The sequence below is a fragment of the Planococcus citri genome, chromosome 4 (assembly GCF_950023065.1).
Source record: "Planococcus citri chromosome 4, ihPlaCitr1.1, whole genome shotgun sequence".
Taxonomy (NCBI): Eukaryota; Metazoa; Arthropoda; class Insecta; order Hemiptera; family Pseudococcidae; genus Planococcus; species Planococcus citri.
In genome coordinates, this window is record NC_088680.1 from 66,898,165 (window position 1) to 66,912,391 (window position 14,227).

Consider the following 14,227-nt stretch of genomic DNA (forward strand, 5'->3'; position numbering starts at 1 on the left):
GTTTTGTGCATTTCAGGGAGGTGGAGCCGGTACGCTGACACCCCAGTTTTTGTTAACTCCTCAAGCAACTCCAAGTTTCGCCGCATATCCTGTCACTTCAGCAGCTCAACATACTACGAGTATACAACAAGTACTGCAACATCATGTTAGACAGTCCAGCATCCTTCAATCTACTATACAACAGGTATACATGCGTATCTGTTGATGTTTTGTTGCGGTTTTCGCTTCTCTTAGATCAGTCGCACTGAAGTTGATGGTTTGAAAATTCACATTTGCACGTTTTTTTTCAATTTTTGGATATTTTTTATCAAAAGTAGACTTTTCTGTTGGTTTTTCTTTTTGCTGAGTATTTTTCACGAGTAGTATTTTTTTTATTTATTTTTTTTTTGTTCAAATATCGAGCTATTTGCTTTTTTAATTTTGTAACAAATTTTTCGCGCTGATTTTCGATACTTTGAATGGAGTGTGTTTTGATTTGTTTTCTTGTATTTATTTGTGTTTGCATGGTTTTCAAATTGGTAGATTTTAATATTGCAAACCATCTTATGGTTTGAAATTTTTACCCACGTTGGTAAGACTGTCGAGTTGAAGTATTTCTAAATGAGGGATATTTTCCCCATGACCGAAAAATTCTTCTGTTAACGGATTACATTTTTTCCTTCAGTTTAATGCAAAATTATCATCTTTTATTTTCGAAATTTCGAGTAAAAAGTCTAATAAAAAATAAAATGTTGAAATTGTTGAAAAATTTGGTGGAATTCTTACTGCAATCGATGTGCGTCTTGAGAAGGATGAAGATTTCGACTTTATTGACGGGTTTTCTGAAATTACACAGGTTGGCCCATCGCAAATGCAAGCGCAGTCGTTTGCAGAAGCGAATAATGGAATTATTAACGGTAATAGTAAATGTTATCCGGTATCTCCGGCTTCTCCCTTTTCATCTCGATCTCTTACGCCCTCCCCTCAACACACAGTCTATCAACCGGTGAGTACAATTCTGAAATATTCTACCGTTCAAGTGTCGTTCTAATAAAAATGCATTCGTGAAATATTAATATGAAATAAATAAATAAATTTTACAGGTGATGAGCGCCACGGGGCCTGTTCTTCAGTTGTATCAGCCAGCAACAGCAACACGTGCTACCACGGGTGAGTTATGCTAGTTGAAAAAAAGCACACTTGCCAAATGCTCGTAATTAATTCCTTGTGTATTTGTTTAGTTGCGACAGCTGCGATTACACCGCAGCCAAAGAACAAGCCCCCGCAGCAAATCCTACCTAAACCTATCACCAATATTATGACTCAAACGGCAATCAAACCTCAGCCGACCCAAACTAGTGCTCAAACTGCCGGAACTCTGCTGCTGAATCAAGTACGTTGGATTGATCTCAGAATGGTCGACTTTTTTAGCCTCAGTCTCAATGTTGAGAGGTTATGATACGAGACCCTTTCTCACGTTTTTTTTTTGTGGTACACGTGGAAATTATGGGAATGTGTCGAAAGTAAAAATTACCTCAGATGGCGGAGAATTGGAATATTTGCATTACGTCCATTATAATACGTTGAATAGCAGTTGCCATCTGGCAGAACATCACGTGATCTGACACGTGGGAACCTTAACGACGAGTTTGGAAAAGGCACCGTTCGATTGCATCCCTTTCCTTTTGTTTTTGTAGTCTTTATGTTTTTTGCCAGATGACGATTGTGTTAGATGTATTATTTTTTATTATGTCGTAATTACTTTCGCTTTCAATTTTCCTCTCCGTCTGAGACTGAGGCTAGGTTATGCGAATTTTTCACAAAATCAGGAATCCAAATCCGAGATCCCTCGAACGCTATATGTATTTTTTTTTCACATTTATTTTATTTCTACGATACGATTATTTTTCAGATGATCCCAAATGCGGGCGTCATCGTGGGACAGCAGACGAGCACCGGCGTTCAAATCATCCTGAAATCTCCCTCACCCCAACCATATTCTGCTTCAGTTCCTAAAGCTCAAGTTGTTGTCAGCAGTAACGGGACGTTAACGACATCACCAAATACTGTTTTCGTGCAAGCTAATCGTTCTCAACCGCAACAAGTACGATTATATTTTGACCTACGTAAAATGCGAATTAAGCGCCAATATTCCGAACTAATCTGGGCCTACTATGATTTTCGCAGGTTGTACGCTTAATAAATGGGCAAAGTTTACAATTACAACAAGTGCAAACTTCGTCCGGTCTGGCGCTTGTGGCAGTTCCTTCGATTCAGCCGACTTTGCAGCAAGCAACGTCGACGCACACGGCTACCGTAGTTCCTTCAGTCGCCACGGTACCTGTGCAAACTTCGGTTTTCAATCAAAATGTGATAAAAAAGACTACCAATCATGTTAATAGTAATAGTAACTTTACGAGTAATCAATTTAGCAATATTAGTTCCGTACATAGCAACTCGACGACTACACATAGTAAAAAGAAAAAGAGAAAGGAGGAAGAAACCACCAAACTCGATCTCGCTAATTTAATTAAAATTTCCGGTAAATACGCACCTTTCGAGTAGAATTTGTTCAGAAATTAGTGATTTAGAAAAGCTAACGTATTGTTTTCTGTTTTGGGGTAAAGGTATCGACGAAGAAGACGGAGCACCGACGCCATCTTCCATATCGAGTACTACGTCGTCGATGTCTTCTTTATCTTCGTTATCTTCAAGTCCTTCTGTATCTTCTTCTCCTCCTGTCTCGTGTACCGTTCAAACACAGTCTCCTCCAGTGCTCGCCTATCAAACTCAACGTGCACATGAACCGCAAACCAATCATTATCAATCCGAACAGCAAACATTTCATCAAAAAAATCAGTTCTCGTCGCGGCCATCAACGCCTAAACAAAACGGCGGCGCACCTTTAATAGCTCAATTACAGACTCCGGCCACACAGCAGGTAATTGCGACGGATTTTTTTGACCCAATCGTAGTGTTACCGAGGGTTTCTTCGAGGCCTAAAATGGAGTACATAATACTGCGTCGAATGGCGAACGGACGTATCGCTTATTTCATTAGATAACGAATATCAACAGGTGCTAAAAGGAAAGGGAAAGAAAACGGTTGACGTTTATATTCAATTATCAGTTTGTTGATAAGTTACGCACTCGAAAAAATACTCCCTTTTAAATTGGCTCTTTTGTTTCGACTAAAATATTCCAAATATTTGTTTTTTCAATTGTTGGTTATCGTAGTAAAATTTTAGAAATGGGTTTGATTCGTAAATTTCAACTTGGAGATGCAGTTTTTACCGTTCGTAGATAGTAATTTTCTCTTATTTTTCAGTGTGGATTACGTTTTTCAATCGGTGAAGATGGTCAAGTGATTTTGCAACAACAACAACCACAAATACCATCACAGGTAAAATACAGACTTGATTCTAAGTATGTATAGTTTACAAGTCGGTCGACGTAATAGGGTTATAAGCAATGTACTTGTCATTCTCTCTGAATTCAATAGTCATATTTTGAAGAAATCTAGTATCTAAGAAACCACTCGAGATGTTCAGCAACGATTTAAACAAGAATACGATTTTTGGAAACATCAAGGTCTGAAACACCCCACTATTAAAATTTCAGCTGCACAAATTGATTTTTCGATTTTTGGCGAATTTTTGAAAATCAAAAAATCTTGATTTTCTGAAATTACTTTCTGGTTTTTTTTTCATCTTGATGCACTTTTTCAGTTAAAATGATGGGAATGAATTCTAACAAATCGAATTCCACTATTTTCAACAATTCTGGAGCCTCCGGTATGATTTTTGATGTTTCCAGAGTTTTCAAATTTCTCCAGAAGGTGTCGAAATTAATTTGGCCGTTCAATAATGGGATTTAGACTTATTTTCGGGCTCATTCGACGAGTTAGCTTACAGATTGAGGTTATTTCCAGCTGGACACCTCCAGTGTGTGTTTTTTAACTGCAAAGCGTCCCATAATTGAAATTTAAGCTGAATAAATTGATTTTTCGATTTTTGGCGATTTTTAAAAAATCTAAAGTTGACCATTTTTGGCGATTCGTTGCTTTTTTTTAAATTTCGTTATGTAGTGAACTAATCAAAACTTCGAATTTCACTATTTCCCGCCATTCTGGAGCTTCCAGCGCGATTTTCGATCTCTCTGGAATTTTTGAATTTCTCCAGAAGGCTCGAAAATTGATTTCGTCAGCTGAAAATCGATTTTTTGCTTATTCTGAACCTGTTTAACGAGTTTGTCTTTTTTTGGGTCGATTTCCAGTTGGACATCTAAAGTTTTTTTTTTTTACCAGCACGTTTTTTACAAGTCGAGAAATTCAAAAAATGTCTGTTCGTTGGAAAATTCCTAAAATTTGTTCAAATATCTGAATCTTTTCTGAAATCAATTTTACAAAATTGAATTTTAGCATTTCGGCTGATTCTGCAGCCTTAAGCATACTTTTCGAATTCTCCGGGAGGCTTGGAAATCAACTTTGGTGTCTAAAAATTGATCAACCGTCGGATGAAGACTTCGAGTGTGTTTTTCTGACCATTTTATTGACTTGGTGTAAAATAATAATAATTAAAATTGTCCTAAATGTTGATAAACCGGTTGAATAGATCCAGAATGAGCCACATCTCGATTTTTTGCTACCTAAATTAATTTTCGCGTATTCTAAATTAATTTAAAAATTCTGACGAAATCAAAAATCCAGCCAAAGACTCCAGAATGGCCCCGAAGATGCTGGAATTTGGCTTTGGGAGATTCGATCTCATGTCAGCTTCGTAACGGATTTGAATCATTTTTCATTGGAGAGGTCCATTTTTAAAAAAATACATGTAATTTTCAGGAAATCGCCATTTTTGAATTTTTGAAAATTGACCGAAAATTAAGAAATAAATTTGGGTAGACGAAGTTTTGGTTTTAGTGGTTTTATACCATGCGTTTTGAAAGGGGAAAAAAATGCATTTTCGTCTGTCTAAAAATTTATCGTGTATTGATGGGAGGGAGCAGCTCATCTTCGATTGACCATAAAGCTGCAAAGAATTGTGCTGGTGAGGGAGCAAAACTTGTTTCAAATTTTTCATGTCGAGTGACTTTCCAAATCCAAATTTGAAATCAACATATTTGCTCGAAAACTTCAGATTGACTGCAGTCAAGGAGGGGGGGGGGCAAAATTCAAAAAAAATTGGTTTCCATGTCAGGTGTCTGAGTATGTGTATTTTGACCTCTGGAATTCAGTTTTGGGATCAATTTGCTGAAAAGCTACGAAGGAAAGGGAGAGGGGGGAAGGTAAAGTTCCAAATTTCCTAATTTTCCCTGTTCAGTGTCAAAGTGTTTGTGTCTATCATTGTGTAGTAAGTTGATATTTTTATTCAACGCTCCTAAAAAATTTATAAACCATCTTATATCACATGATTTCTCAATTTTCCGAAAATTTCGAGGAGTAAGGGGGGGTGGAAGGGTTGAATCGAATAAATAAGTCTATATTCGTATCAAACGCCTCCGAAAACATATGAAACGATATGTCACTCGATATTTTACAATTTTTTGCATTTTGACCAAAATTTTGGGGCCCTGGACCTCCAAATTTTGGGGAATTTTATCGTGAAAAGTTCTAAATTGTAAATATCATAAAAATGTATGCTTCTTGGATTTTTTTCAAAATGTTGACAAAATTTTTCTAGCGTTTGAAAGTTGAGCTTTCTCTAGAAAGCCCAGTTCTGAACTTTTCTTGGGGTACGAAGCCCCAAACCCCAAAAATTTGGGTAAAAATGTTGAGAAATATCAAATAGTGAGTGACTTATCGGTTCATACGTTTACAAGAGGGCTCAATTCGAATATCAATTCATTTTTTTGAGTCGACCTCTCTAACGCTCTCCTTCTCTACCTCAACCCTTTTGAGCTTTTTTAGTTAATGAATTTCAGAATTGGATTTGAGAGGTCAAAGTTAATGTAACTCTATAGTTATCGTTTTTTATATGATTTTCTGTAAATTAAAACCCCGATTTGTTTTATTTTTACAGCAGAGTGTTACTGCAAGCGTCGCAGCAGCCGCTCAAACTCAACTCGCGCAATTGGTGGCAGAACATGGAGGCCATATTTTACAAGTACGTACTGCTGAAAAGATTCTTCCTCGATTTTTTTGGTCGTTTTTCATTTATTACGTGTAAATGTCTCGTTTCGTGTTCGCAGACTGCTGTGCTGAGTTTAACCGGCAGCGAATCGATAGTGTTAAAAACACCGACGGGATTCGCGTTACGTCAATCGCCTCAACAAGTGGTTCTCCAACGCGCATCAGGCAATCCGACGGCGAACGTGGTGCTAGCATCGTCGGATCCGTCCGCAATGCAGAATCATCAGACCACAAACGGAGTCCGAATACTGACCGATGTCGGCGGCCTGAATGGGCTAGCCGGTAAAGTACTGCTATCCGGCGGCACCGTCCAGGACCATCATCAAAATCGAGTACAAATCGTCGCAGCTGCTGCCGGAACCGTTCACCATCAAAACCCGAACACGGTTTCGCTGACGTCGGAACAGCAACGCGTGCAGATTGTGACCGCAGCTACGGCGACCGGTGTGCCGGATTTGGGCGGTATGTCGTTGACGACGACTACCGAGCAGCAAAATCATTTACAAATTTTAACCAGTGTTCCTAGCGCGACGACCGAATTATCGTTGACCGAGCAGCAACATCAAAATCGTATGGAGATTATATCGAATGTTCCTAGCGGCGCGGCGACCTCGTCGACCGAGTCCAAAAACCGTATACAAGTTATACCGAACACGAGAACGGTTTCGCTGACCGAGCAACTCGTGTCCGAACAGATTCTGACCAATGTTCCTAGTTCGTCCAGCATACACGAGCAAAATTCTCGGATGATTTTCCAGCAGCAACATAACGCTACGAATTCAACGCCGGATAACGTACATATTTCATCGAGCGAGCGAACCGATACGATGCATATTACATCGGCGACGGCGGTAGCCGCCGCTAGCGCGTGCGAAACGCAAACCACAGCCGGGAAAGTACGCGTGGTCACCGCCAATCTACCTCAAACGTATTCGATAGCGTTGAACGAGCAAAATAGATACCAACTTATCGCCAATCCGCCGGCGACGGCCGAATACACCGTCGAAGAGAAACCCGCCGATGGTCTGAACCAAAAACTCGAACAGCAGATTAATTTCAACGAGCAACGAATACAGATCACTTCGGAAAGCGCCAGCTCCGATCATCAAGCTCAACAGCTTCAGCAGAGCCATCGAATAGCCGATAATCAGAACCGGTTTCACGTTATTTCCAACGTCGAACAGCAACGTTTCATGCAGGTGAACGAGGAACAGAATCGTATCATCGTAGCGTCGAGTATCGAACACCAAAGAGTGCTGAACACGACCAGCGCAGCCGTCTACAACGAGCAGCAGAATCATCACGTGCAAATGGTGACGAACGGCGGCGGCGGCGATCAGCAGAGCTTGCTGCAGCAGCTATCCGAAGAGCAACGTAAAATACACATTTTCACCAACGTGCCGACGCAATCGGTCACTCAACAGCAACATCGTATCGTGCAGCTGAACGAGCACCAGAAATTAATGGTGAAAAACGTGGACGGCTTATCGGAGCAGATTCTTTTACAGCAACATCAACAACAACAGCAACAATTACAGCAGCAAAAAATACCAACGTCTACGAATCAGTTGAGTTTCCAACAACAGCATGGCGTTAAAGTGAGCTCGACAACGACGACGACGACGACAGCGGCAGCAGCAGTAGAAACAAAGTTACCAGAGAATAACGACGGCACGACGTCGATTGCGATTGGCTCTTGCGACGGGTCGAATAACGCCGGCGGTAGATTCGCCGGTCAGTATTTAATGCAACACGGCAAGCTAACGGCGACCGAATGTAGCCCACCGATGAAATCACCTTCGTCGTCGCGTTGTAATTCGTTCAACAACAACACGGGTAGCACAACGATACACGTGTCGATGAACGGTAGCGCGACCACGATACATCAGAATTTCAATACCAATAATAATAATAATAATAATGCTAATAGTAATAATAATATTAAATCAAACGCTCGTACCAACGTGGCGTGTTCTCCGTCGTCTGTGATAAGCCCTCGATGCACTCCTTCTCCTCATAGTCCTCATTTCAACCAGCAGCAGCAACAGCAACTGCAAAGTATCAAAAGCCCTTCTTCGGCCAATCACTCGTCGCCGCAACCTCCGGCGGTAATTGTCGCCTCGACGCAAAACATCATCAGCTCGTGTTTTACAAACAGGCCGAATTTAACGGTCGTCACGCAATCTAGTCCTATGTCGGTGGCCAATAATCAAAATCAACTCGATCAGCAGAATGCAGGAGGCCCTCCTCACGCGCAAGTCAAACCGTGCCCGGCTGTGATATCTCATTCGAACGTCTCCGGCGTCCTAGGAGCTGCATCTGTTCAACAAACAGTCGTCGGGAATTGTCTACTACAACAGCAGCAAGATTTCACCAATGATCGATTCGTACAACCTTCGTTGGCTAGTCCGTCCTCGCAAGTCGCCGAACAACTGCAGAACCAGCAGCAGTTGGTTAACAGTCCTCCTGTATCGAATTCGTTTCTCGATAGCATCGTTCAATCGCATCCGAATATATCGATCAATAAAACCGGTATCGTGCAGCCGTGCTCTAAGCCGTATGTTATGCGAGCCAAGAAACCGAAAAAATCAGCAGTCGTTAAACCGATGGTGTTCCAAAGTGACGATAAAGACAAATGCCACGATGGTCCAGCTTGCCTGAATCCGGTCGCCTCGAACGATGGATCTCATGTCGGCGGAGTTGTGCAAAGGGTGCAAACTATTCAACTGACGCCGCAAAAGCAACAGGTAAGGGTAGATTCAACTGACTCCGCAAAAGCAACCGGTAAGGGTAGATTCAACTGACTCCGCAAAAGCAACCGGTAAGGGTAGATTCAACTGACTCCGCAAAAGCAACAGGTAAGGGTAGATTCAACTGACTCCGCAAAAGCAACAGGTAAGGGTAGAGGATTTCAAGTGGTTTTTTTGCGCCGGAAGTCTGTTCTGAATTTGTTCGATACTGATCGGTGAAATTTGGCCAAGTTTAGTGAAAATTGTTCGTCAAGATCACATGAAAACGTAAAATACATCAAATTTGGAAAAGTTGGGCAAAATTTCCATTTTTTGTGGAATTGAGCAAAATTTACAAAACATGAGAAATTTTAGTAAAAATTGGAAAAGTGTTGAAAACTTGTCAAAATGACTCAAAAACACTCCAAAAAATATATGTTCTTTGAGTAATTTTGAGGAATTTCGTGTCCAAAATTGGGTGTTGATTTTTGGTTTTTCTGAAGATGTGCTATGTGTGGTATGTGACCTATCAAAAAGGGTTAAAATTTCACGAGGAATTCCAATATTTTGACAAAAGTATTTTTCGAGCAAATTTTGAAAATTTTTGAGCCCAAAATGGGGGTCACGAAGCTACGATTTTTGGGATTTTTGGGTGTTTTTGATTTACAAGAAATGCAAGTATTTTAACGAAAATATTTTTTGAACATTTTTTAAGAATTTGAAGCTAAAAATTTCTGAAGAAGCCTTCAATCTATCAAAATGGATTAAAATTTCGCGAGGAAATCAAATATCTTGACGAAAGTGATTTTTGATCTATTTTAAAGAATTTTGAGCTCAAAATGATGGTCATGAATGTCAAAATTTTTGGCATTTTTTAAAAAGTGTCTTGCAATCTATCAAAATGGGTTGAAAATTTGCCAAAAAAAATAAAGTGCTCTTATGAAGATATTTTGAGCAATTTTGAAGAGTTTAAGGCTAGGATTTTTAAAATTTTTGAGTTTTTTTTTGAATAAGTGCCATACAATGTATCAAAATGGCTTAAAATTTCACGAGAAATGCGAATATTTTGACGAAAATTCTGTTTTGAACATTTTTAAAGATTTTTGAGCCCCTATGAAAAATATAAAACCCAAAATTGGGTTATGATTGTTGGGTTTTTTGAAAATGTGCCATGCGTGGTATCAAAATGGGTTAAAATTTTGCGAGGAATTGTGATATTTTGATAAAAGTGTTTTTCGAGCAATTTTCAAAAAAAATTTAGGCCAAAAGTAGGGGGGGGGGGGTTCTTGATTTTTTGGATTTTTGGGTGTTCTTGAAAAAATGCCATGCAACGTATCAAAATGGGTTGAAATTTTGCAAGGAATGCAAATATTTTAACGAAAATATTTTTTGAACATTTTTTAAGAATTTTGAACCCGAAAATTTCTGAAGAAGTGTCCTTCGATCTATCAAAATGGATTAAAATTTCGCGAGGAATTCAAATATTTTGATGAAAGTGATATTTGAGCAATTTTAAAGAAATTTTGAGTTTAGTCATGAATATCAAAATTTTTGGAATTTTTGAAGAAGTGTCTTGCAATCTAATGAAAATATTTTGAGCAATTTCGAAGAGTTTTAGGCCTGGATTTTTGAAATTTCGAGTTTTTTTTTTTAATAATTGTCATACAATGTATCAAAATGGTTAAAAATTTGCGAGGAATTCCAATATTTTGACAGAAGTATTTTTTGAAAAATTTTGAAAATTTTTGTGCCCAAAATGGGGGCCATGATTTTTGGGTGTTTTTGAATAAGTGCCTTCGACCTATCGAAATGGGTTAAAATTTCGCGAGGAATTCAAATATTTTGATGAAAGTGATTTTTGAGCAATTTTGAAGAAATTTTGAGCTCATAATTTACTGCAGAATGTCAAAATTTTTGACAGTGTCTTGCAGTAAGTATATCAAAATAGGTTGAAAATTTACCAAAAAAATCAATTATTACTATGAAAATATTTTGAAGAGTTTTAGGCCAGGATTTTTGAAGTTTTTGAGTTTTTTTTTTTTTTGAAGAAGAAGTGCCATTCAACAACGTATCAAAATGGGTGAAAAATTCAAATATTTTGACAAAAGTATTTTTTGAACATTTTGAAAAATTTTGAACCCAATATGGGGGCCACGATTTTTGGGATTTTTGGGTGTTTTTGAAGAAGTGTCATGCGACCTATCAAAATGGGTCAAAATTTCGCAAGAAATGCAAATATTTTGACGAAAAAATTTTTGAACATTTTTGAAAAATTTTGGATCTTATAATTTTGTCACGATTTTTAGTATTTCTGAAAAATTGCCCTTCGACCTATCAAAATGGGTTAAAATTTCGCGAGAAATTCAAATATTTTGACGAAGATACCTTTTCAACATTTTTGAAGAATTTTGAGCCCAAAATTAGGTCATAATTTTTGATATTTTTGAAAAAGTGCTACGATATTTATCAAGATGGGTTGAAATTTAGCGAAAAATTCGAATTTTTCAATGAAAATAATTGTTGAGCAATTTTGAAGAATTTTGAGCTCAAAACTGGATTATGATTTTTCAGAATTTTTGAAGAAATGCCATGTGGCCTATCAAAATGGGTTGAAATTTTTTGGGTAATTCAAATATTTCAACAAAAGCGTTTTTAAGCCATTTCGAAGCATTTTGAGCGCAAAAATGGGGCACGATTTTCACGAATTTTTGAAGAAATATATATTTTTTGTCATTTATTCGTGTTTCTAATCAATTGGTGGTATTTCTGATTCGCAGAATTTAAAAATCGTTCAAAACCAAATCGCCGTATTAAGTGGTAAGAAAACACGCACGCCTTTGGAGCAGGCCACATTACAGAAATTATTCAACGAACAGCAGAAAATCTTACTTTCCGGTAAGATAATTCCTACAGTTCCTGGTCAGAATACGCAAGGATTAACTTTCGTAAGTTTCACTCATATAAAAGCGTCTCCACGAAGGCAGCTTCTATTTTAATTCGGAATTTGAAACGTATTTCTAAAAAAATGATAATTTTTTCAGGTATCTACCCCAGTTCGATTAGTTCCTCCGCCTACAACTCCGCCTAGTCCTCATCCACCCAGTACACCTCCTACTTGTAATAAAGCCACGTCGCCTTTACACGTTCAAGTAAGCGAAATTATAGCATATTTTGATGTATTTTTTTTTTATCGACTCCGATTAATTTACGTGTATTTTTAAACAGGTTGGTACCCAAACCACTTTGGACGAACCTATTCCTCCGTTAGTTGTTCCTCCAGCAGTCGCATCGCTGCCGCCTCCAGCTCCTTGTTTACCTTTAGAGCCTATTTACAGCTCAGCTCCAACGTGTGTGACGAGCACAGCTACGTCGACGACACTACCTTATATTCCGGTAGCACCGCAGCCGGCTCCTGTATCGCCTCCGGTTCCTGTTTTACCGAAATTAACTCCAACTAAACGAGCCTCTTTGTGAGTATACTTATCCATTTGTATGTATGTAGAAGGATTATTGTGGAATTTTTTCGTCATTAATTTGTGGATGGTGCGCAGGATTCACGAACAATTTGAAATTGACCAACGTGGAGCTACACAGCCCGATACACATTCACCGTTCAGTTCTACCAGCGACGCTTGCAAACGCTTGTTGAGGTATCATTGTTTGGATGAACCGATTCTGAGTGAAAAAGATTTGGAAAAGGCGGACGAAATATTCGAAGCTACGGCCAAGCACCTATTAGATAAAAACGCTCAGATGTTGAATAAATACAGCTATTTGATTTGTAAAGAGAGTATGGTAAGTTGAAGTAGTCGAATTATGAGCAAATGTGTTGTACGAGTTGTAAATTAATGAATTTTTCTCCTCGTTTGATTACAGCGGGAAGTGCAAACTTCGGAATTAATTATGTTAGGACGTATGTTCGTGGCCGATGAAACGCAATCTCTAGATCAAAGGAAGCAAGAGTTGATAGTGTCTTCAAATCCTTCCCCGCCTACGTGTTCGATTGCCAGTAAGTTGAAAATTTATTACCAACTGACTCGAAACTGGAAGCAAATTTAATTTACATTTTCGTGTTTGTTTACACAGCTCAAGTAGACGATTCGCCGTTTCCAGTACAGTTCAAAGATAGCGAAACGAATTCATCACCGACAACCGAATCTAGTTCGTCTTCGGCTTGCCAACTCGACTCGTTTATCTCGTCGAATAACCACCAGACAGCGAACGATTCGAGTAACAGCGTTAATAAACTTAAACGAGACTACGACGACGACGATTATTCGTCTCCGGAGATGAAATTTAACGCTGCGAAGAAGCACTGCCCGGATGACGAAGAAATCAACGCGCAGGTACAAAGCGCCATCGACAGTATATTGAATCTTCAACGCAGCGATCCGGCTACAGACGAAGCTGTTCGAAGTATATTGCCTTCCTAGCAGGAAATGATACAGATATTCTTGGAATATATTTCAAATAACTCGTAATGTATGTGCATCGTGATCGTCGACTCGTGAAACGGTGGGCATTGCGAAATATGTGTTTGTATTTTTTTTTTCTTTTTTTTTGAAAAAAAAACTTTTATTATTATTATTGTTATTATTAAAGGTAAGATCGGACGATCAAATTTTGCTCGTATTCGTTTCACTTTTTAATCTATTATTTATTTTAATGTAGTCAGATTTGCATTTTATTTGATCACGATCGACGTTTCCGGTGTCGAGTGTTGTAAAAGTTTTTGTTTTTATGTTCCTTTGATATTTCGAACGGTTTCGTAGTTCGAATACCTCTATACAGATTGAGATATCGTTTACGATGAAAATTTGATCGTCTCTATGTGCCTTTCGTGGACAATTGTTACCATGCTTTTAAGTAATAACGTTCGCCGTGATAAAAGTATTAATTTGTATGATTTTCAAATTGAAACCGATACAGATTAATTTTTTTATTAGGTTTTTTTTCTTTTTCCCCCTTTTTTTTGTATGTGTTTTCATTGGAAATTTTCAAAACTTTTTTTTTTCGTATGTTTTTTGGTAATGGAAAATCGTATCAATTTTAGTGATTTTTTTTTTTTTCGTTAGATTGTAAGCTCATCCCACTTTTATGTTTTTTTCGAATTTGATTGAACCCACTTTTTTTTTTTTGGTCAGTTCTCAGGAATATTACTTATCAATATCGAGTATGTTTAACTCTTAAGTGAATGTTTCGCCGCTTTTTATTTTACATAATAACTGTTTTTGTTGATGGGAATTTCGAAAATATCGCGTCGACGACGGTGAGCTTCCTTCTGATTCGCCATCAAACTATACTGTATTCCTTTTGTTTCAGTTTCAAAACGTTAACGCGAGTAAAAAAAGAATGAATGGAGCGTGTCGAAATTTCTCAATCCAGTCGCG

The 14,227-nt window shown here is 38.3% G+C and overlaps 1 protein-coding gene across 1 annotated transcript; it reads left to right on the forward strand.

Annotated features, from left to right (window-relative positions):
- The first annotated feature begins 50 nt into the window (after positions 1-50).
- Positions 51-13,714, forward strand: LOC135845724 (mucin-5AC-like). The gene is made up of 16 exons (XM_065364520.1): positions 51-184; positions 836-985; positions 1,083-1,149; positions 1,221-1,372; positions 1,892-2,083; positions 2,167-2,521; positions 2,607-2,920; positions 3,307-3,381; positions 5,999-6,082; positions 6,168-8,855; positions 11,615-11,782; positions 11,879-11,986; positions 12,063-12,307; positions 12,389-12,632; positions 12,714-12,846; positions 12,924-13,714. The coding sequence occupies exons 2-16, from the start codon at positions 851-853 to the stop codon at positions 13,268-13,270; spliced, it is 5,307 nt and encodes a 1,768-aa protein (XP_065220592.1). The 5' UTR covers positions 51-184; positions 836-850; the 3' UTR covers positions 13,271-13,714.
- Positions 13,715-14,227: the final 513 nt, after the last annotated feature.